At 43.7% G+C, this 23,759-nt stretch overlaps 1 protein-coding gene across 1 annotated transcript in view; it reads right to left on the reverse strand.

Moving 5' to 3' along the window:
• LOC120370874 (calcium-activated chloride channel regulator 1-like) overlaps positions 1-18,242 on the reverse strand; it is a 30,562-nt gene extending 12,320 nt beyond the window's left edge. Inside the window, exons 1-9 of the mRNA XM_039486154.1 lie at positions 18,093-18,242; positions 16,748-16,888; positions 16,147-16,297; positions 14,417-14,534; positions 12,367-12,526; positions 8,654-8,881; positions 3,892-4,116; positions 1,264-1,441; positions 385-491 (exon numbers count right to left, since the gene is read on the reverse strand). Of these exons, the coding sequence (XP_039342088.1) occupies positions 385-491; positions 1,264-1,441; positions 3,892-4,116; positions 8,654-8,881; positions 12,367-12,526; positions 14,417-14,534; positions 16,147-16,297; positions 16,748-16,888; positions 18,093-18,242 (1,458 nt within the window). The remainder of the gene's footprint in view (positions 1-384; positions 492-1,263; positions 1,442-3,891; positions 4,117-8,653; positions 8,882-12,366; positions 12,527-14,416; positions 14,535-16,146; positions 16,298-16,747; positions 16,889-18,092) is intronic.
• Between the last annotated feature and the right edge of the window lie 5,517 nt (positions 18,243-23,759).

A 23,759-nucleotide genomic window follows, 5' to 3' on the forward strand; every position in this document is an offset into this window, starting at 1 on the left:
TTGGCAAGTTAACCGAGGTCGAGATAAATGGGTTCGACTGTAGTATTAAGTAAGATGCTCTGGAAGACAAGATGACTTGTTTACAGAATTCCATACAGGAGTAGCTGAACATTCTGTGGTACTTCTGCCTACCTCTGTCTATAAGTCCCTTTGTATTAGCTAATCATGAGAAATTTTACTTGTCTTTGTTTCCCTGACTTTCATTTAATTGCTAATATAACAGACCACAAAAATTCCTATGGCCATTTCCAAATATCAGTTTATACTTCAATTTTAAGATCAGTCACTGGAAGTGCAATAGTTAAGATTACTGACTACTAAAATTACTCTAATTAATCATTAACTGATTAATAATGTGGGGAAAAAAAGATTTGAAACTCAGACCTGAATAGACTGTTCAGAAATATTTCCACTTCCTGATGAAATTCCACTGAATGCATCAATTAGGCCATTGGAGTCAACTGTATCTGTGGCATAAAACTTTAAGCCTCCTGAAATGTGATTGGTAAAATAATCAGAATAGTCATTTACTGTAAAACAGTAGGTTTTTGTTATGTGCTGTATGCTAGTTTGGCTGTTGCTAGAGAGCACTGTGTTAACCCGATAAAGGAATAAAATTTAATTTATTATCCTTTATTCATGGGGCAGTGCAGGGAGGAACCGCTGGGTGGTGGGAAATCAGTTAATACAAACACCTAAAGGAGTTCCTGCAGAAAGCAAGTCTGACCTGGGAAATGATCCCATCTGTTCACATTTTAACTCCACCTAGCTTGGTCTGACTAAGAATTGTCACCTGTAGCACTTCATCCAGTACAGTGCTCACTCATTGGCTGTTCTTGGCAAGTCTGGACTTTGAGCCATGCACTACCCTTAAAGTGCAATTCTGCTCTGAAAAACACCTTTGTAAAAATAACATTGTGGCATTCCGTGATTATTGCTTCTCAATGAGTCAGATCAAATCTGCTTAGTTTACAGATATGAAGTTTGGGTCTCTTTCTCATATGTGCTGAGCACCCAGAACCCCAATGGGAACTTCTGCTGCTCAGTGTCTTTGGAAATCAACTAAGGACAGGTAAAAATAAACAATTGGTCCCAACATTGTTGTGTTTATTCAGGTGAAAATAAACATTCTGTAAATATGACTGGAATTAGGTGACTAAGTTTACTTTCTTTTCATATTGCAAGCTGTAAACCACTCGAGTTTTACATTTCATGCTTCAAGTATGCAAGTCAAAAGCTGGGTTAGTTTAGAAAGTTACTCACCTGTCATATTTGAAAATTGTTCTAGTTCTTGAGCAGCACTTGGCCCCAAGGCAATCGTGTGAATGATTGATCCACTGTTTTTCACCTCCATAAGGCAACTGCCCATACCCGAGTCCTCTCCATCTGTCAGCAGTACAATTTCAGAACCATAGAGATTAGAATATTTTTGTTTAATCACCTGAATTGAAAAGAGAATTTCAGGTGTTAGCAATAGGACTTTGTTGTAAATGTTAGCTGCCCTAGCACAGGTAGTGTCTACGTCAAGGGAAATTGTTATAAGTGTAAGACAAAATCCTTTCCTTACAAGTGTGAATTGTGCTGCAAGTGGAGACTGTGTTATGTGGCAATGGCTGAATTGAAGGTGTCTGAATTATCCTGCCTGTACAGAGCAGGATGGTTCAGGGGAGAGGTGTCTAAGGGTAGCATATTCCTTACATGTCTTCCAAGAAGCTGTAATGTGCCCCCGACTCCAGGTCCTGCTGCCAATGACAGAATATGCACAGGGCATCTTCCAGAAGCCTGAATATGTCCCTTAATGCTATGGAAAGCTACCTTGAACACAGTTCTGTTCTGGGTAGTGGCTTGAGAAATCACAGCCTACCATGGTGCCATTTTTATGTAACCACATTTCAGAATGAAACCATGCTGAAACCATAGAATGCTTGAAGATTAAGGTTGGAAGAGATCTCATGAAGTCATCTAGTCTAACCCCAACTAAATCATTCCAGCCAAGGCTTTGTCAAGCCAGACCTTAAAAACCTCAAGGATGGAGATTCTACCACCTACCTCGGTAACCCATTCCAGTGTTTCACCACTCTCCTAGTGAAATAGTTTTTCCTAATATCCAACCTAGAACTCCTCCACTGCAAGTTGAGACCATTTCTCCTTGTTCTGTCATCTGCCACCACTGAGAACAGCTGAGCTCCATCCTCTTTGGAACCTCCCTTCAGTAGCTGAAGGCTGCTATCAAATCCCACCTTACTCGCATATTCAATAAGCCCAGTTCCCTCAGCCTGTCCTCGTAAATCATGTGTCCCAGCCACCTAATAATTTTCGTTGCCCTCTGCTAGACTCTCTCCAATTTATCCATATCCTTTCTGTATTAGGGGGCCCAAAACTAGACACAATACTCCAGATGTGGCCTCACCAATGCCGAATAGAGGGGAAAAATAATTTCCCTCGATCTGCTGGTAATGTTCCTACTAATGCAGCCCAATATGCCATTAGCCTACTTAGCAACAAGGGCACACTGTTGACTCACATCCAGCTTCTCATCCACTGTAATCCCCAGGTCCTTTTCTGCAGAACTGTCACTTAGCCAGTCAGTCACTGGCCTGTAGCAGGGCATGGGATTCTTCTGCCCTAATTGAAGGATTCTGCACTTGTCCTTGTTGAACCTCATCAGATTTCTTTTGGCCCAATCCACCAATTTGCCTAGGTCACTCTGGACCCTATTCCTACCCTCCAGTGTATCTACCCCTTCCCCCCAACTTAGTGTCATCTGCGAATTAACCAATGTTAAAATAAACAAAAACTGGAATTTCTTATAAGATTTTATATGATTTTGATCTGCAAGATGCCTTGAGATTCCTGCAAAGCATTCTTGTAAGACTGTCTCAATGCAATCTTAATTTTTTTTGTAGTATAAACATGGCAGGGCCTTGTTAATTTCTTAGGCCCTGATCCTGCTTTTGTTGAACTGACTAGATTGAGCTTCCTAAGTCTCTCACTATAAAGCACATTTTCCAAACCTTTAGTTGTTCTTGTGGCTCTTTTCTGAACCCCTGCCAGTTTCCCCAGCATCCTTTCTGAAGTGTGGACACCAGAACCAGTCCCCGGATTCCAGTAATAATCTCAGTACTTCTGTACTCAGAGGTGAAATCACCTCCCTATCAGGGCTGGCTCTGGCTTCTTTGCCACCCCAAGCAAAAAAAAAAAAAAAAAACAAGGGGGGGGGGCGGCGGAGCAGCAAAGCAGGGGAAAAAAACAAAACAAAACCACAACACAGCGCAGCTGGAGCAGCAAAGCAGGGGAAAAATTAAAAATAAAAAAAATCTGTGGTGCGGCCGGAGCCAGGGTGCAGGGGGACTCCCTGCACTGCAGACATGTACCAGCTAGTGGAGGGGTAGGGGAGAGAGTGGGGGAGAGAGAGAGAAGGGGGACAGCCAGGGCCTCAGCGGGGCACTCGCCATGCGGCCCCTCCCACTGCGCCACATGCCAAGAGGGCTCTGCGCCTCTCCAGTCGGCCTGGAGGGTAGGATGCAGGCTGCCCTGCTGAGTTTGCTGCAGGGCGCTACCCTCCTCCGCGCCGCCGCCCCCTACAGGGCAGCCGGATCAGCGAATCAAAAAAACCAAGAACACGGCCGTGCTGCCCTAGGATTGGACGGAATGCCGCCTTGTAGAATTTGCTGCCCGAAGCACAAACTTGCTCAGCTGGTGCCTGGAGCTGGCCCTGCTCCCTACTTCTACTCATTATTCTCCTCCTTATACATCCAAGGGTCACATTAGCTCTCTTAGCTAAATCACTGTACTCAGAGCTCATGTTCAGTTGGATATCCACCATGATCCCTAATTCCATTTCAGTCTCACTGCATTCCAGGACACATTCCCCACAATGTTCTCCTTCACCTCAAATCCTTTGCGCACTCCTTCGCAGATGTTAGTTCCTCCACCAGCTGTTGTAGGCAGGTATGTAATAAGATCCTGGCGTACATTCTCAGTGACTATTTGTTGTAGATTAATTTTAATTTGTGCTGTAGAATGGAATGTGACAATTCCAACCCAGGAACCCATTTCGATAATCTGTAGCAGGAATATCTCTGCAGCTTGGTAGAGACGTTTAATTCGGTTATTCTGCAGGTGAAGAAAGGGACGCACTTAGAACTATCAAGGCTTTTCAAGAGAGATAGCAAAAAGCAAGAATACAGCAATTACTAATGTTGTTCAGCTTGTACAGATACATTTAAATGTACCTGCTATGGAGTAGATGAGAGATTTGGAGGGAAAATATGGGTGATTTTCTAATTTTCCAACATCTGAGTACCCCAACTACCCTACGTATCACCCCGGCATGTTATTTCCAAACCAGTGGAGATGTGTGCCGTGTTTGGATATCATGGAAGAGTATCTGCATACTGAAACCACCAGGAGATATATAACAGTGTCAGCTAAACAGCATTCTAATAATGTGATATCATGCTCACAAATAAGATTGTGTCAGATAATTTATTTAGGTAAAATAGCTACAGCCTCAGAGAACAGTACTCAACCTACCTATGCTTTAGAATAGCCCTTCTATTTCACAGGCATCTGGCACTTTGAAAATGTGTTAAATTTAGTGAAAGAATTTATTTTAAATGTAAATATTTGAACAGATTGCTGAAAATCAGCTGATAAAGTTTAACCTTGGAAGATTATCTCTCTATATAAAACTAGTTGTCATTATTCTTGATCTTTCCTATATTAAGGTTAGGGAATGGGCCAATTTCTATCTTTTTATCTCTGGAAATCTAGGTGCAGATCTTAGTTAACTAGTTTGCCTCTAAATAGCTTTGGGGTAAATTTGATGCTAATGACAGTAAAATATTCATAGTACTAGTTTACATAAGCTTTTTGAGACTTCTCATTTACAGTACCTCCACAGCTGCTATTCCAATCTGAAATCTCTCCAGAGGAAGGAATGCCAGCTGTGTCAAAACTTTTGGTTGTTTGATGAGGACAGATAATCATTAGAGAACAGCACACTCATTTCACTTGTGATCCAGAATTTCAAGTATTATCTCTAGATTGGTGCATTTACATCCTGGGCCTCTCAGTCCCCAATTGGGTGGTTTCATAGTATTTTCCAAGTATCAGAGGGTTAGCCGTGTTAGTCTGTATCCACAAAAAACAACGAGGAGTCCGGTGGCATCTTAAAGGCTAACAGATTTATTTGGGCATAAGCTTTCGTGGGTAAAAAACCCCACTTCTGCAGATGCATAGGGTGAAAATTACAGATGCAGGCATAAATATACTGACACATGAAGAGAAGGGAGTTACCTACAAGTGGAGAACCAGTGTTGACAAGGCCAAGTCAGCCAGGGTGGATGTGGTCCACTCCCAATAACTGAAAAGTTGCAATCCTTCAATTTTAAAACTAGCCATCCTTAAAAAAAACCTTCAAAAACAGACTTCAAAGCAAAACTGCAGAGCTACAAGTCATTTTCAAATTTAACACCATTAATGTGGGCTTGAATAGGGACTGGGAGTGGCTGACTGACTACAAAAGCAATTTTCCCCTCTCTTGGTATTGACACCTCCTTATCGATTACTGGGAGTGGACCGCATCTACCATGATTGAACTGGCCTTGTCAACAATGGTTCTCCACTTATAAAGGTAATTTCTCCCTCCCCGCTTCTCTTCATGTGTCAGTATATTTATGCCTGCATCTGTAATTTTCACTCCATGCATCTGAAGAAGTGGGGGTTTTTACCCATGAAAGCTTATGCTCAAGTAAATTTGTTAGTCTTTAAGGTGCCACCAGACTCCTCGTTGTTTTCATATCATGTGTCATGCATGACAGACATTTATCACATCATAACATCACTAGATAATTTGAGGAAATTGTCAATCTTTTCTAAACATCAGTCCCAGGAATGGAATTGTACTGGTGTGGCATGTTAGGAAGAAGGCGTGTTGGCAGAGCAACATAGGGGAAGCTTACATAGGGTATAGCTGCACTATACATGTTTTCAGCCAGAGTTTAGTGCTTTACTTTCAAGAGCACTGAATTCCATGCTGCTCAACTGTAGCTCATCACAAGATGCACCACTTACTTGAGATCCATATCTTCCTTTGTCATAAATTAAATAAAGTCATTATTTGATATTGACAAATACTGAAGCACAAAACTTAAATCATATAAAACATTATATAGTACTCTGTAGGCCAAAGAAATAGCCATATGGCCATTTTAAGCACCCTCCTGTACATTTTGGTTGAATTTATTATTGTGGCTCTTCATCAAATATATTAAGAGACCTTTTCAACCTGCTTTAGCCTCATAAATTATGTTTCTGAGAGAGAAGATAAATCCCATGCACCATCCTTGGCAAATTTTTCTAATAGACTTTATCAAAACATCATCATTTGAATCCTCAGTGGAGTTGTGTTGATGGTTGAACTGAAGACCAGGAGCGGCGCCAGAGTTTCTGGTGCCCTAGGCAGAATTCGGGGGCCTGCATTTTGTGCGCTCCTCACGGGGCGCGCGGGAGCTTCCGGTTCCACTCCCATTGTGCCGCTGAAAAAGGACCCTTCGCCGAAATGCCGCAGGCAACAGCAGCAGTCATTGACTTGCTCAATTGCCTGCTGCAGTTTTCCATGGCACATCGGCAGAAGGTCCTTCTTCGGCGGCGCGATGAGAGCAGAACCGGAAGCTCCCGTGCGCCCCGTGGGGAGCACACAAAATGCCACCTTTCGAATCCTGGTGCCCTAGGCAACCGCCTAGGGTCACCTAATGGAAGCGCCGGCCCGGCTGAAGACCCCAAATATTTTTTTAAATAAAGCTATATTAATACACTTATACTTCATAATAATATATGTGGAATACATGCCAGTATAGTACTGTTTTAACCTGCAGGAGTTGGGGTACTAATGTTATTCCTTGTTGGTAAAATTTTGAGTGACTAGGCTGGTCATTCCAAAGAAGCATTCATAAAACCTTTCTACCACACGAATATATATTCAGTATGACAGAAAAAAGTATTTTTGAATGTTTTAGAGAGGTTTCAATTATTTGATATTGGGGCTATTTTTTACCCCTGCACCTGTAAAGCCAGGTGCCTTGTTATTATTCTTCAATCTATACAGGGCTCATAAAGACTTATAAAAATTACATACTTTTTTTCCAGGCATAAATATACTACAGTTTTAAAGCAAGATGTCTGGGGCCTCCCTAGGGCATAAAAGGATGTTGTGCTCCTCACCGGGATGCTGAAGACCTTCTCTTCCCATTTATATACTGGTGGGAAGATCCTATTTCTAGCCCTGAAGGTCTGCGAGATAACACACTTCAAAGTTGTAATATTTTTGAGAACAGATGTTGTCACTGGCTCAGGGCTGAATGTTTGAAACAAATAAATAAGTGATGAAGAAATATATTGAGGAAAGAATACAACATAGGTTGATATAAAAATAGCTCTTGGAAGCTGGGTAGTGCTTTGGAATGTAAGAATAAAAGCTGGGGAGATGGATTTATGAGCAGAAGGCAGCTGAAGCGTGTAAAGTTACAGGATAAATAAACTACAGAGATGTGACAAGTTTATCACATGACTCTCACTTCTACATGTTATGACATTTATACATATGAACACACAGCTTATTCAGGGAGATTATATTGGATTTACTGTAAGAATGATAAATTTGAGGCCTGAAACAGATTGAGTCTCTTTAAGGACTCATGTCACCTACAGGGACCTCTGCAAGATAAGAATTATGCTAAATAGCACACGTTTCAATAAAAAAAAGTCTCACTCTGCTTAATCCAGCATCACTTTATGACAACCCAAATTCTTGACTCATTAGGATTGATGATTATGCGGGAAAGCATTTCATTTTTATTTTGCTATACACAGTGACTTTCATATTTATTTTGAAAATAATTTGTGAGTCACGTAGCACGATACGTGCATGTATGATATATTTTCTGTTTTGGGCAGGGGTGAAAGCAAATAGGTACGGGATGGGACGGCATACTGGTAAAAAGTGTCTGCCAGTACAGCCCATATCCAGCTGACTTCAAAGCGCTGCCCCGGCAGCAGCGCTTTAACATCGCTGCCCCTTTTGCGTCTCCCGTCGGTGGCCCTGCTGGGTCCCTACTGGCAGGGCCGCCAACAATGGTGGAAAAAGGAGCAGCTGTCTGCCTCTGCCTGAGCCCTTTAAACCACCGCTGGAGCCCTGGGCAGAGCGGGCCAGGCAGCGCGGATGGGCTGGCTGGGGCACGCTGACCCCCCCAGTCCCACCCCTTCTGCCCAAGGCACCGGCCCCCGTATCGGTAAGTCCTGTGTTTTACTTTCATCCCTGGTTTGGGGAAACTACAGTAGTTCTGACATTCTGGAGCTGAAGCTAAAAAAAAGAGCAATAGTTATATTTTGTAAGGAAAGAGGGACTAAGTCTGGCATATCATTTTTTAGCAATTTGATGAGTTTCCTTTTATCAGTCCCTTAATATCTATAATGGGAAAAATAATGGCATCAATTTTTCTAAAATAATAAACATGATTACTGAAATATTGACTGAAGAAAATATTGTAATATATACACACCACATTGTTTTATAACTGCCTGTTTCTAAGCATTTCTGCTAAAAAAAGAAAAGAGAGAGAGAGCGAGAAACATATATGTTAGTACTTACCCCACCCATGCTCCCAGAAACATCAAGTACTAGACAGACTACTCTGTCTTTGGTCTGCAGCAATGAGAAGGAAGTCTCAAATGGAGGACTTGTGCTATTTATTGGAGAGGTGTTACTGAAGTCAGGAGAGTTCATAATTATTTCCCAGGTGCTGCGGTAGTTACACATTTTGTTCTGCATATTTGTAGCCTTTTCATTATGAGTACTTTGATCACAGAACTCAACCACCTTAAAAAAAAAAAGGAAAATTGTAAGAGAAGAAAAATTATTGAAAAAAGCAAGCATCTAGTAGCAAATCCCAGTCTACTATTGTTCTATTGTTCATGATAACCATAAATACAGAAATTCTTTGCCCACTCTAAAGGCTACAGACCATATAATCTGTCTATGTCCTGTATCCTGGAAGAAGTCAAAGAAGCATGTTCCCAAAGAATCTGTCTCAGGATTTACACTGAGCATAGCACTGCAGCTCAAGTGGGCATACCCACATTAGCTTTAGTCCAGCTAGTGTAGCTACAGATAGCAATGAAGATTTGGCAGCCTGGGCTTCAGCATGTCTGTACAAGCTCACCCAGAACCCTGGATATATTGCTAGCCCGCACGGTGTCCATTCCATCATGCCTTTGCTGCTATTTTTAGCCACACTATCTAGATTTAAAATTAGCTCAGAGATGTCTACCTGAGCTTCCGTCATACTTCTGATTGAGCTGTAGATGTGCGATATGTCTGCTTACCCGGTGTTGTGAGGCTGCCCTGGCAGTGCAGACATCATCAATAAAGTTCACAGAGATGTAGTTACTATGGTGTCCCAGTACTTTGATACATAAGGAACCCAACTCACCTGGGACACAACATACTCTACCAGTGGAAAATCATGCAGGAATGGAAAAAATTGCAAACAAAACCTCTCTGATCTTCCTGACTGTCAGGAATACCTTTAAAAAGGATGAACAGCTTGCTGCCCCCTTACTAGTCCCAGCAGAGCAGAATTTATCTCACAGAATATTTTCAAAGCTCCAGAAGTAAGGTGCTGAGCGTCTCTAGCAAGTTGCTGAGCACATTCAATTTCCATTTATTTTAGTGGAGTTGAAAATGCTTAGCACTTCATGGGAGCCCTGTCACAAAAGAATAAGCCCCATCAATGTTGTAACAGAAAATGCCTCCTGTCTGGGTAACTTTATTTTTACCTGATGCAAAAGGGAGCAAAATTAGTCACAATCTCAGGGTATTTCCATACACCAGTGATGGGACAGATACTCCGCATACTAGCAATGAAAGGGTTAATGAGAGCCTGTGGACCCAGTTGGCCCCACTGCACTATATGAACAGCAAATAACAGGCATAGAGAGGGAAGCTAAAAAGAAACTTAGGTAAACTCAGGGCTCCCCAGGAAGGAAAGCAGAGGGGAAGGTTTTTTGGGTAGAGCGATGGGTGGAAAGAGGTTTGGAACTGTGGGTACGGGATTATTCCGATTTTACATAAACCGGTTTTGTAAAACAGATTGTATAAAGTCGAGTGCACGCAGCCACACTAAGCACATTAATTCGGCAGTGTCCGTCCATGGTCAGAGGCTAGCATCGATTTCTGGAGCGTTGCACTGTGGGTAGCTATTCCGTAGCTATCCCATAGTTCCCGCAGTCTCCCCCGCCCCTTGGAATTCTGGATTGAGATCCCAGTGCCTGATGGGGCAAAAATCATTGTCGTGGGTGGTTCTGGGTAAATGTCGTCAGTCATTCCTTCCTCCGGGAAAGCAACGGCAGACAATCATTTCGCGCCCTTTTTCCCTGGATTGCCCTGGCAGAGGCCATAGCATGGCAACCATGGAGCCTGTTTTGCCTTTTGACACTGTCACTGTATGTGTACTGGATGCCGCTGACAGAGGCGATACTGCAGCGCTACACAGCAGCATTCATTTGCTTTTGCATGATAGCAGAGACGGTTATCAGTCGTTCTGTACCGTCTGCTGCCATTGTAAATTGGCAATGAGATGACAGTTATCTGTCGTTCTGTACTGTCTGCTGCTGTCATGGGTGCCCCTGGCTGAGGTCGGCCGGGGGCACAAAGACAAAAATGGGAATGACTCCCCGAGTCAATTCCTCCTTTATGGTATCTTAAAATAGAATCAGTCCTGCCTAGAATATGGGGCAAGTGTACTAGAGAACCAGTGTATCAGAGACTAAGAGAGCACAGCCGCTCCATGTCAGATCCCACAAAAATGATGAGTTGCATGCCATTCATAGGGGGTGCCCCTGCAACAACTCCACCTGTGGCTTCCCTCCTCCCCCAACCTTCCTGGGCTACCGTTGCAGTGTCCCCCCATTTGTGTGATGAAGTAATAAAGAATGCAGGAATAAGAAACAGTGACTTGTTACTGAGATAAAATGAGGGTGAGGCAGCCTCCAGCTGCTATGATAGTCCAGGCAGTACAGAATCTTTTCTTTATACATGAAGGCTGGGGGCTGATGGAGCTCAGCCCCCAGTTGCTATGATGAAGATGATTACCAGCCGTTCTGTACCATCTGCTGGGAATGACCGGGAGTCATTCCTATTTTTACCCAGGCGCCCCCGGCCAACCTCACCGAGGCCAGCCAGGAGCACTCACGGGCTGATGACAAGAATGGATACCAGTCCTTTTGTACAGTACCATCTGCCACCAGGGAGAGAAGAGGATGCTGCTGTTTAGCTCTCCAGTACCCCGTCTACCAGCAGCATGCAGTAGACATAGAGTGACCTTGAAAAAAGGCGAGAAATGATTTTTTTCCCTTTTGTTTCACGGGGGGTTGGGGGGGTTACATTGACGAGCTATACCCAGAATCACCCCGGACAATGAGTTTGACCCTACAGGCATTGGGAGCTCAGCCAAGAATGCAAATGCTTTTCGGAGACTGCTGTGGACTGTGGGATAGCTGGAGTCCTCAGTACCTCCTCCCTCCCTCCATGAGCGTCCATTTGATTCTTTGGCTTTCCGTTACGCTTGTCACGCAGCACTGTGCTGTGGCCTCTGTCTATCATAGCCTGGAGATTTTTTTCAAACATTTTGTCATTTCGTCTTCTGTAACGGAGCTCTGATAGAACAGATTTGTCTCCCCATACAGCGATCAGATCCAGTATCTCCCGTACGGTCCATGCTAGAGCTCTTTTTGGATTTGGGACTGCATCGCCACCCATGCTGATCGGAGCTCCATGCTTGGCAAACAGGAAATGATATTCAAAAGTTCGCAGGGCTTTTCCTGTCTACCTGGCCACTGCATCCGAGTTCAGATTGCTGTCGAGAGCAGTCACAGTGGTGCACTGTGGGATACCGCCCGGAGGCCAATACCATCGATTTGCGGCCTTACTAACCCTAATCCAATATGGTAATACCAATATTAGCGCTACTCCTCTCGTTGGGGAGGAGTACAGAAACTGATTTAAAGAGCCCTTTATATCGATATAAAGGGCCTCATAGTGTGGACGGGTGCGGCGTTAAATCGGCATAACGCTCCTAAAATCGGTTTAAACGCGTAGTGTAGACCAGGCCTGTGAGTAAAGATAATACCCCCTGTTAGATTCCTGCTATCTTCAGTAACAGGACTTTATGTATATTGTTTGTTAATAAACAGAAAGCATCAAAGAAATACTTAATTCCATATCAGTTTCTACTAATGGCAACAACCTAAAACACCCCAAATATTGGCTATCCAATTGGGTCAAAAATCAGTAACAATACTTACAGAAGGGAGGCTTTGCATGTACATTATAGATGCTGGAGCATTTTGTGTTTTATCTGGTACAAATTTACATCCAGCTTCATACAGCTTTGTCTGTTCATCATATTTGCATTCTCTTGTCGTGCTTTGGACTATGTATTTACCAGTGACACTAGCTGAACACCTAAAGGAGAGGAAAGAAGGAAGAGGCTTAGGTAAAAAGCCACATACAATCAACAAATAATAATCTGTTATTTATTATTTGAACCATGAAAGGCCCAAAGTCTCCAGTCAGCACTGGGATTGTATTGTACTAGCCATCGCACAAACACAAATGTAGACACTATCTCTGCCCCCCAAAAGTTTACAATCCAATTTACAAATGGTCAGAATAATAAAATACTGGTAGACTTTTTTTCCAGAGACATCCTCAAGTAATTATGTATAGGTTGTGACTCAAACATCCTCTATGTGATGAGAAACAATACAAGTGCCTCCATTCTTCCATCAATATGCCTCAATCCAGACTTGAAGAACGCGCTCCAGAGGTGAACTGGTATTACATTCTCCATGGCTATTCAATCACTGTCTCTGTGACAGAGATCTAGGAGCCTAGAGCTGATCCAAAACTCAAGTTACTAGCTATTCCCCTCTGGGAGTGGACTTAACTGAGGGCAAGTCTACACTACAGCATTACATTGACACAGATGCACAGCTGTAGCTGCACTGCTGTAGCACGTCTGGTGAATACACACTGTGTGGAGGGAGCGCACTCTCCCATTGGCATAATTACTCCCTCTCAGTGAGAAGTGGAAGGTATGTGAACAAGAGAGCATCTCCTGTCAACATAGCACTGGTATGAAGACCTTGAAGCTTATGTTGCTTGTGGGAGGGGGGCTTTCTTGACTTAGGCTGTAGTGTAGACCTGCCCTGAGAGATGGGTGCTTAATGCTCTAATTAGGCATGGGGCTGATGTGCTAATGTGAACAATCAACCCATCAGCTGGGAGCAGTTAAGAGGCAGGAAGGAAGTGCAAGAGGGAGGCTGCCAAGAGATACAGGGGGTCACCATGAGGAGATCTTTCCCTCTGCCACCCCAGAGAGTAGGCTATGGGGAACTCTCGTATGTTGCTGCCCAAGGCTGTACTGAGGAACTGGTGGAGGGGACCTAATAAATAACACACTGATGCTTATAAACCTGGAAAGTGTCCAGCCGGTTTGTGGTGGTTGAAGGATGGAGCAGGGAGCCCTGTCACAGTCTCCTTCAGTGGTGACTGCCACTTAGAGTGCCAATTGCAGTACAGGAGTTTGATGATGTTGATACTTGTCCATTAGGAATTGGACAGAAAACACCAATTCATTTCACAGTGGTCAACAAGTGACTGGCAGATGGTAATGAGTTTTAGGCACTACCAAACTGGTTCCAATTCAGACCAGTGCCTGAGAAGTGAAAAGTTCTCTCTCTCATATCCAACCCTCTGAGATATCCAGTCTCACTCTGGTTTTTGTTTCTCATTGACAGAGTTGTACACTTAAATCCCGCCCCCTATTAGATATGCAGACTGTAGAGAACATTATCATAAGATAGTAACTGCTTTAAAGCAGGTCAATAAGGGGTGTGTACCTTGACTATGTCCCTTTTTAATATTTACAAAAACTAAATATGAACTAGTAAGAATGGTTTGGAACTTCCCAAAGGATCACTCCCCAGAGGAACTTAAGAAAACATTCTTATTTACTACATGCTAACTGCTATTTCATAAAGCTATGATAAATCAAAATATAGAGAATGGTAACTCAAATCTGCAATTGCACCTAAATTAAAAGCTCATTTAATATTAAAAATATGATGGATTATAAAATGATAGTGACTGCATTTCAATGAGACTGATCTCTGGGCAGCAATATCATTAGTTAAACATTATCCTATAGCTTCTATTTTAATCCTATGAACAACAACTTGCCAAGACTCTTCACACAGGGCTCAAAGACTGAACACAGACAAGTATGTGCCAAATGTCACTGAACTATTTAAAATGACATGAGCTGAAGACAAAATATAAAAACACCGGTACCTTGTTGCTTCAACACTTGCATTTCCAGAATTTATAGACACATAGAAAGGTGCATTATTATTGTATTCATCAAACACCCCCCAACGAAGATGGGCCCATTCATGGACAAAAACTTTGGCTGCGGAAGAGAAGGAGCATGTGTGAATTCTAAATGCAACACTTTAAAATTTACTTTATATTTCAGTAGGTCATTTAAACAAATTTAGGGCACAATCCTGCAATGAGCTCTGTTTGGCTGGACCCCTGCACCCACACAGGACTCATTGTGGGATCCGGGCCTTAAACCCAAACAGATCACTGTGTTCAGATTAACCCTTCCAGAGTATTAACAGACCTGGGTAAAGATCTGACACCTCTGTTTGTAGACAGTAGCTTCTGTCTATTCCTGGTCTCAAGCAAGGTGCCTCATGTTACCCATGTCTTTTAAAATAATAATTCTTGGCTCTTATATAACACAAAGGAAAAGGTGTACTGTATATTACAAAACCTAGAGAAGTTAGTTTAACTTCAGCTCAGGGTAAAACAAAGGATTACTTAGATAGTTGCAGGCAGATAAAGTGTGAAAGGTTAGACAACCGGAATACTTTCCCAGAAAAACATAATATCGCATCAAGACAATCTACCCTCTTTCTTGGTAAAGCCATTGACATGAAGAATGTACATAAGGTTGTCTAACTAAAGATTTCAACTAAAGATGGGCCAAGGAAGCAGCGCTCAGATCAGATTAAGTTTAAGCCAGAATTCAAGGTTTGAGTTCAGTGCTTCACCAGGCTAGAATTTGGTTTTGTATTTGACTTTACTGGATTCCAATGAATTGTTTTAAGGAGATTTTTGTCCCCAAATGCCAGAAATCTGATGAGAAAGACTGTTCTGGTGAGACCACAAACCTATACATTTTAATTTAATCTAATGCAGGTTCATCTTGGATTTGAATCCAAATAACCTTGCACATTTACCAGGGTTCAGACTCAAGGGACTGGTTTTGACCTAGTTCTTTTCTAAAAGAAACACATAAATGATGGATTCTAATTTGTGTACGGAACACAGATTAATAAATTGGACAGTATGTTGGTTAAATGGGCATAGGAGAAAGTCATTTTAATGACAGCAGGTTACACTGCACAAAACTGAGGGGTTTCTGTTCGGGCTTTTTTATCTGCTTATTAATGGCCTCACATGGGCAATGTGAAATCAAAATGGGAATATTGTTAATTCCTTGTGAATGTGCACTTACAAGAAGGGTAGTTGGGCAAATGTGACTTTCAGAAGTTCCAAGAAAAACCTCAAGTCCTCAGAGCAGGATCTACTCAGGAGGGTTTGCTCTATTCTAGAATCCTCTGGGACTGGTTTAACCTGCATGTTCACCAGGTTACACCCCCTGCAACTCTCAGACTAGCTAACTGCACTGTAATGTTATGATATATGGTATTTCCAAGTCAAAGCAATGATTTAAGAGGAAAAACAACTCTCATTTACTGTAAAAATATGAGCCAAAATTTTCAAAAGAGACTGGTCATTTTAGGTGCCCCCATTTCTGAGTGTCCAACTTAAGACTCCTCAAGGGAGCCTGATGTTCAACACTGTGTGAAAAAACAGGCTCTTTTAAAACATCGCAGGTTGGGCAACCAAAAACTGAGGCATCTCAAATTACTAATCACTTTGGAAAATCTTGCCCATTGCATATTTATAACCACAAAAGCAGAAAATTAAGGTCCAGTAGGTGATGCTACCTCGTGATCCATAGATGTTATACAAATTGTCATTTAACAGGAAGTTGGGAGTGAAATGAATGTATCGTCCCTTTTCCCCACATCCTCCGTATTGCAGCGTGTAGGGATCGTCTCCGTACTTCAAGTAAGGATTAGCCACGATAACATCTGCCTGAAAATAAAATAGCCCTTGGTTAAAGAGCAGCAGGAAATGGAGGGTGGCAGATGATTCTGTTGAATGGGCTCATCCTGCAGTTTCTACTCACGGAACACTCCCATGGATTGTTTCCCTGGGTAAGGACTGCAGGACTGGGCACTAAAGGGCAATACAAATTCTAAAAAGAGCAATTTATATTCCCTCATTATTGGAAAAACTTAGGGCTTGTCTACGCGGTACAGGGAGGTGATTTCTAAAGTCCAGCACTACGTTAAAGTGAACCAGAGAATACTTAGTGCACACCAGCATGGTCTACAAGGATGAATTACTGAGCAACACGTTAGAGTGATTTAGAAATCATACCTCCATTGTGTGCATTAACTGACCCTGTAGACAAGACCCTATGACTTAAGCGTATGAACCCAACAAATACTTTTTGATTTGTAAGGGTGTTCTAAGTCTTACCTTATCATATGACTCTGTTTTTACACTTAAATACTCAGGTTTTGGCAGCCAGTGCAGAGGAATTATAATTTTTACAGACTTGAAAAAACATCTCTGTTTTGTAGCATTGAACAAGTAAGTAGAAGCCTCTTTGACCATGTCCTGGTAGGGAAAGAAAAGAAATGCCTTATGAATTACAAATTGAGCTGTAGAGGCAATGAGTAGTTTAGCCTTGCAAGGGTACATAAAGTAACACTCAGTATGTGAAAACATAGAAAGAAACCAGTTCTGACCAGGGAAGAGCTGGGACAGATTATTTCCCTTATGGAGCAAGGAGAGACCAAATTGTAACTCTGAAAGATTCTGGAGTGCTCCTAGGACAGTGCAAGTATACACCATCCCTTGCTCAGGGCTTATGATAAAAACCACAATCTATCCCTGAAAATAAAACCTCCATCCAAACATGAAATTTCCTAAAAAAAGTTACACGGGCTTGAGATGCAGGATGGTTCAACCCTGGACCAGTCCTTTTCATTAATCTGTAAAGTGTACTGTGGTGCATGATGAATCAAATAAAATAATAAGTAATAACCTGTGATTTTCTTTTTCTTCTCCCTGGGATTCCTCATTTTTCTGCTCCACTTCAATTAGGTTCTACTTTCTTCCTGCCTCTGCAGTGGGCACTCCTTTGTCACTATTTTCCTGTTCCCCACCTGCTTGCTCCTTCCCCACCTCTCCTGAGTAGTTTGGGGGTTACTAGTTAACGACTATGCCCGCCTCAGTTTATTGTTCTCTTTACAGCAAGTCAATGCTCAATGACCAAATCATGTGATCATGGAGCAAAGATCTACACTGAGAACTTAAAGAATAACTAAAAACAGAAATATATACACACACACACACACACCCCAAGGGTTTTTAAGAACACAGTGAATGCCGGCAAGGATGGGGGAAAGGAGGGATAAAAGCAAATGGCAAATATTATATGGAGGTTCAGTAATTGGCAATTAAATATCCATGTTCTGGAGATTCTCTAGTTTAAGGTACACACTGTTTGGAAAGAAGTAATTAAGAAGGAGGTGATACATAGAATCAGCCTGATGCTGAGCCATAATATTCCTGTTAGACTTCAAGAGATGAGTACACTCATTTCATTAACAGCAGCACTTGAATAAAAATTCAAGTTAAGAACAAATTTAGTAACCATAGAATTGATCTAGTTCCCATGAAAATCAAAAGAGAAAACCTCACATTGTCATTAATGGGGGCTGGAACTGGTCTTTTAAGATTATGGCTAATCTAGAGGTAGATCTAACCCTGAAGTCTGAATGTCACAGAAGGACATTACATATACCGAAGTTCTTACCTGTATGTTTCTAATGATATTGTCATCTTCTGGTAACTCAGGGTTAATTGCAATAACAATATCCTCATAGCCACCATTTTTCAGCTGAACCGTAGAACCTCTCACTACAGGTAGCAGAAATAAAAGAACCAAGATCTTGAACACCCTCATTGTCCTTTTCTCTAAAATTTTTGTTATAAAAATGGTGGCACAGCGGTGCTATTTATACAGTTGTTTATGGGCATTTTTATTTGTATATTTTATGGCAAGTATATATGGATCTGCTGTGTAAATTAAGTTTGCATAACTGTGCTCAATGGTGTAGGTTACATATTAATACACTGGGGAAATTCCTAAAGACTGTAATAAGCTAAATCTGAGCTGTATTTCCTTATCCATGTACAGATGTGGTGCAAAATACAGTGAGCAGTTATCACATGAAGCAGATATTGCTCAGCAGCCTCCAACTTCATCATCAGGCCATCTCCATCTCCCTTTCAGCCTTCACATACATACTCCACTGGCTTCTGTGACTGCTCAGGGTACAGGTAAGCAGCTCCTTTCTCCCATCCGAGTGTGCAGTAAAAGGCTTCAAATTCCAGGGAAGTTGGGTCTCCCAGAATGACAGGGGGAATCAGAACACCACTGATATCTATAGTGGTCCGGGGAGCAAAATATCCCCTTTCCATTGTAGAAAAGAGGCCTGACTTTCCAAGGAGTCTGGCATCATAGACCTTTCCAGACCACCCTACATCAATATTGATGCTTCTGCTGCAGTAATCAACAAATCTTTGGAGGACTTCTGATGATGAACTCTGAGGCCTGGTGTGGTGGGCAAAGCATACACTGGTCCCATCAATGGCCCCAATACACTTTGGGAACCCCAGCCATGCAAAGCTATTGATAATCTTCTGTGCAGTGCCCTAGCCTTTATGACCTGTGGTAGCAGCATCCTGTTAATAGCTGCATACACTTCCATGACAACAGCCCTGACAGTTGACCTCTAAACACCAAACTGGTTATCTAGTGATGGATAGCAATCCGGGCTGGTGAGCTGTCAGATAACGATGTACATATGCTTCTGCAGGCTGAGGGGAACTCTTGGTTGGTTGCGGCAGCTCCAAGGTGAGCGCCACTCTGTTTGGCTCAAACGACCTTTTGAACTTTATCATTTACTCATGCTAGTTCACAGGGCCAGCTCTAGACCCCAGCGCACCAAGTGCGTGCTTGGGGCGGCGCCCCGCGGGAGGGCGGCAGACAGCTCCGGTGGACCTCCCGCAGACGTGCCTGTGGAGGGTCCGCTGGTCCCCCGGCTCCGGTGGAGCATCCGCAGACATGCCTGCGAGAGGTCCACCGGAGCCACCGGACCGGCGACCGGCAACCGGCAGAGCACCCTCCCACAGCGTGCCGCCCTGCTTGGGGCGGCGCAAACCCTAGAGCCGCCCCTGCTAGTTCACTTTTAGCCCTCCTGGATTTCCTTCTGAGCAGAGGCTTGCATGCCTTCTAATTGATTCCATTGATTCCCCAAGTAGAATCCATGCACAGCCCACACATATTTTCCACAGTTTTACTTCCTTCTCCACTGGCCCTTTGGACAGTTCACCAAGTAGCATTCCAGCTATGGGCATGACACCCACTCCTACAATAGATTAAAGCACTACCCTAAACTTAAGAACATCATCCAGTCCTACGCAGAAAGTAATTTTATTGCAGCATAGCACATAAAGCCAACTGTACAACTCTATTTTCCATTTCAGTGGAAGAAGGAAATATGGCTCTGCACAGATTTCAGATGTGAACTCCTGCACGCAAAAAGGCTTAGATTGCTCTTATAAAAACAGGTTTAGCTACATCTTATCAGTAATGTAACTGCTTTGGAAAGAATATAAATGCTTTTACAAAGCCATTTTAGATAAAAAGTAAACTCAAACAAACAGCATGCATGTGACTTTAGCAAATATAGAAAAAAATAAAAGATATCTAAGCTTAAAATGGTGTGGCTTTCCTTTCCACTCCCCACTTTTCATCTTCCATTCTTTCATCCCACCTCCCCCTTAAGTGTTTTGACCTCCTCCCTTATATCAGTTCTGTGACCTTGTATCTTTCTCTTCTTTCCTCTGGATCCCATCTTCCAGTGTCTCTAGTATTTCCCCCATCTCTTCCCACCCCAATACAATCAGACTGGCTTACAGCGATAATATAAAATCATATGTAAATCAGCCTGGCAAAACTATTAAAATAATTCTCCTCGTTGTGTGTAATGGGGCTTGTCTCTTTAAATCATGCACACAAAAGCTTCAGCCCTTACAGGTGTTCACTAGGGCTGCCTCTCTGACTGGAAACCAGCAGCTACAGTCTCCATGATGGTGTTTGAACCAAGAAAAGAAGGAAGCTTAGCATAGCTAGTCCCACCCCCACCCCAATGTGGTGGAGGCAGGTTGAGTTAGGAGCAGGAAGGGAAAGCCGTGTGGAAGCTCTGCTTAACCAAGCCTTGGAGTGAAAGGCAAGTTTTCCTGGGTGCCCCACCCCAATGCTGGGGAGCATGATGACTGGGGGGAAATACCCAGTCTCTGTGGCTTGGTGTGTGTTGTGGGGGATGCCCAGCAGTACCCCTGGCAGCAGGGTGGGAGCAAGGATGAAAACAGCTCCCTCAGGCCTTTGCATTTCTCTCCCTTCTGAGTCTCCCCTCACTTTAACCCTTCCCCATTTCTTCTCTTAACTGCTTTCTCTTTTGCCTCTTACCTATTTCCCTAGCCTCAGAGTTACTCAGAATCCCATTTTTTTCTCTTCTTCCCCACGCATCCTACCTGCAGGTACAGTAAAAGTTGGGGAATTCTTAAAGCCATCCTGACCTAGGCTTGGATTCCAGTTGTTCAAGTGTCCATCAGCCGTCTCTTGGCCTACAACTCCATGGAGAACAGATCTTCAGGGTCACCAGTACCTCCTCTGGCTGCCCTATGTCCTGTGTGGAAGCAGGGAAAGAATTAACAAGGATTTGAAGGGGATCGTAATGCATGTCAGTCAGTTAGCAAGAGTCAGGCCACACTGTAACCCTAATGACGTGAGACTTGCAGAAGCGAGGATGGTGTGAGGTGAGAGGCAAAGAACTGTGTAAAAAGTTATTACGACCTTGCAACTTGTAACCAAATATGCAGACTGGTGTCTTCTAGGAGTGAGAAAAATAAGATAGCAGGATGCCTTATGTATAAACAAAATGCAGTTGTTGCTCATTATCGTCTGTATTATTGCTAGTTATTGTCTGTAACAAAGGGGCCCTTCCGCTCCGGGACCCGCCACCGAAGTGACCCGGAGACCCGCGGCGAAGACCGGGCTGCACGTCGGCGGCGGGTCCAGCTTCTGCAGTAATTCGCCGGCGGGGGTCCTTCCGCCCCGGAGCTGAAGGACTCCCCACCGGCAAAGACCGGGAGAGGAAGAAGCTCCGGTGCTCCCGGAGCGAGTGAAGGACCCCGCTCCAGGGGCCCCGAAAAACTCTCCTGGGGGCCCCTGCGGGGCCCGGGGCAAATTGCCCCTCTTGCCCCCCCCTCTGGGTGGCCCTGAACTAGACACCCGGGAAAGAATTCTCTGTACTTACTTAAAGCCCTCCCCATCTAGTGTCCCATCTCTGGCCATTGGACATACTTGCTGCTATCAGTTACAGCATGGCTCTATGCCATTGTAGGTAGTCCCATCATACCATCCCCTCCATAAACTTATCAAGCGCAGTTTTGAGGCCAATTAGGTTTTTTCCCCCTCTGCTCCCTTTGGAAGGCTGTTGCAGAATTTCATTCCTCTGATGGTCAGAAACCTTTGCCTAATTTCTAGCCTAAACTTGTTGATGGACAGTTTAAATCCATTGGTTCCTGTATCCACATTGGTGCTTAACTTGAATAACCGCTCTCACTAACTGGTATTTATCCCTCTGGTGCATTTATAAAGAGCAATCATATCTCCCCCTCACCCGTCTTTTGGTTAGGCTTAACAAGATAAGCTCTTTTTGTGCTTTTATATGCAGTTCAGACCGGGCTTGTCAGCAAACAGCCACGCTACTCCCACTTCAACAAAACAAGGAACAAAAGTAAAAATTCTGTGGGAGAACAGTACAGTAACTCCTCACTTAAAGTCATCCCGGTTAACGTTGTTACATTGCTGATCAATTAGGGAACATGCTCATTTAAAGTTGTGCAATGTTCCCTTCTAACGTCGATTGGCAGCTGCCTGCTTTGTCCACTGCTTGCAGGAAGAGCAGCCTGTTGCAGCTAGCTGGTGGGGGCTTGGAACCAGGGTGGACCAGCAGCCCCTCTAAGTTCCCTGCTAAATTGAGGGAGACTTGAGGAAACACTTGTGAACTTGAAATCTCCCTGAAGACAAAGATTCATGATATTGAATTTAATAGCCAGAATGGGCTAATTCTGTCCTCATCGAAAGCCTCACAGCCCTACCAACTTCACTCAGTTCAGCCTAGAATGAGGTAAAAATGTAAGTAGAATTATTGAGTCAAAGGCTTTCACTCTTCACTCCACTCTCTCCCTTCATATTTGGAGACCACATGGCTCCCTTCTGTGGCTGCTCAAAAAGCAATATGACAATATTATGAAGGTAAGGCCAACCATCACAGTTGCAAGCACCACTTTTGCAATTTTAAAAAATCCATTGGCTTAATCAGTCTAAAATCACCCCAAAACCAGGAGTTAAATCCTGGCCCCATTGAAGTTAATCATAGAACTGGAAGGGACCCCAAGAAGTCATCTAGTCCTGTTCCCTGCACTCATGGCAGGACTAAGGGTACGTCTACACTACGGGATTATTCCGAATTTACATAAACCGGTTTAGCAAAACAGATTGTATAAAATCGATTGCGCGCGGCCACACTAAACACATTAAATCGGTGGTGTGCGTCCACGGTCCGAGGCTAGCGTCGATTTCTGGAGCGTTGCACTGTGGGTAGCTATCCCGTAGCTATCCCATAGTTCCCGCAGCCTCCCCCGCCCATTGGAATTTCCGGGTTGAGATCCCAGTGCCTGATGGGGCAAAAATCATTGTCGCGGGTGGTTCTGGGTACAGCCTCACCCCTCCCTCCCTGAAAGCAGCAGACAACCGTTTCGCGCCTTTTTTGCTTGGTGAACTGTGCAGACGCCATAACACAGCAAGCATGGACCCTGCTGAGCTCAATACCGCAATCGTGGATGTTTTAAACACCTCGCGCACTCTCGTGCAGTCTATGCTGAACCAGGACCTTCAAACCGAGGCGAGGAGGAGGCGGATACGGCAGCGCGGTGATGACAGTGATGAGGACGTAGACACAGAATTCTCTCAAACCACGGGCCCCTGCGCTTTGGAGAGCCTGATGGTAATGGGGCAGATTCTATCCACTGAACGCCGATTTTGGGCCCGGGAAACAAGCACTGACTGGTGGGACCGCATTGTGTTGCAGGTGGGAGACGATTCCCAGTGGCTGCAAAACTTTCGCATGCGTAAGGGCACTTTCATGGAACTTTGTGACTTGCTTGCCCCTGCCCTGAAATGCCATAATACCAAGATGAGAGCAGCCCTCACAGTAGAGAAGCGAGTGGCGATAGCCCTGTGGAAGCTTGCAACGCCGGACAGCTACCGGTCAGTCGGGAATCAATTTGGAGTTGGAAAATCTACTGTGGGGGCTGCTGTGATGCAAGTAGCCAAAGCAATCACTAA

Source organism: Mauremys reevesii, linkage group 8, assembly GCF_016161935.1.
Source record: "Mauremys reevesii isolate NIE-2019 linkage group 8, ASM1616193v1, whole genome shotgun sequence".
Lineage (NCBI taxonomy): Eukaryota > Metazoa > Chordata > Testudines > Geoemydidae > Mauremys > Mauremys reevesii.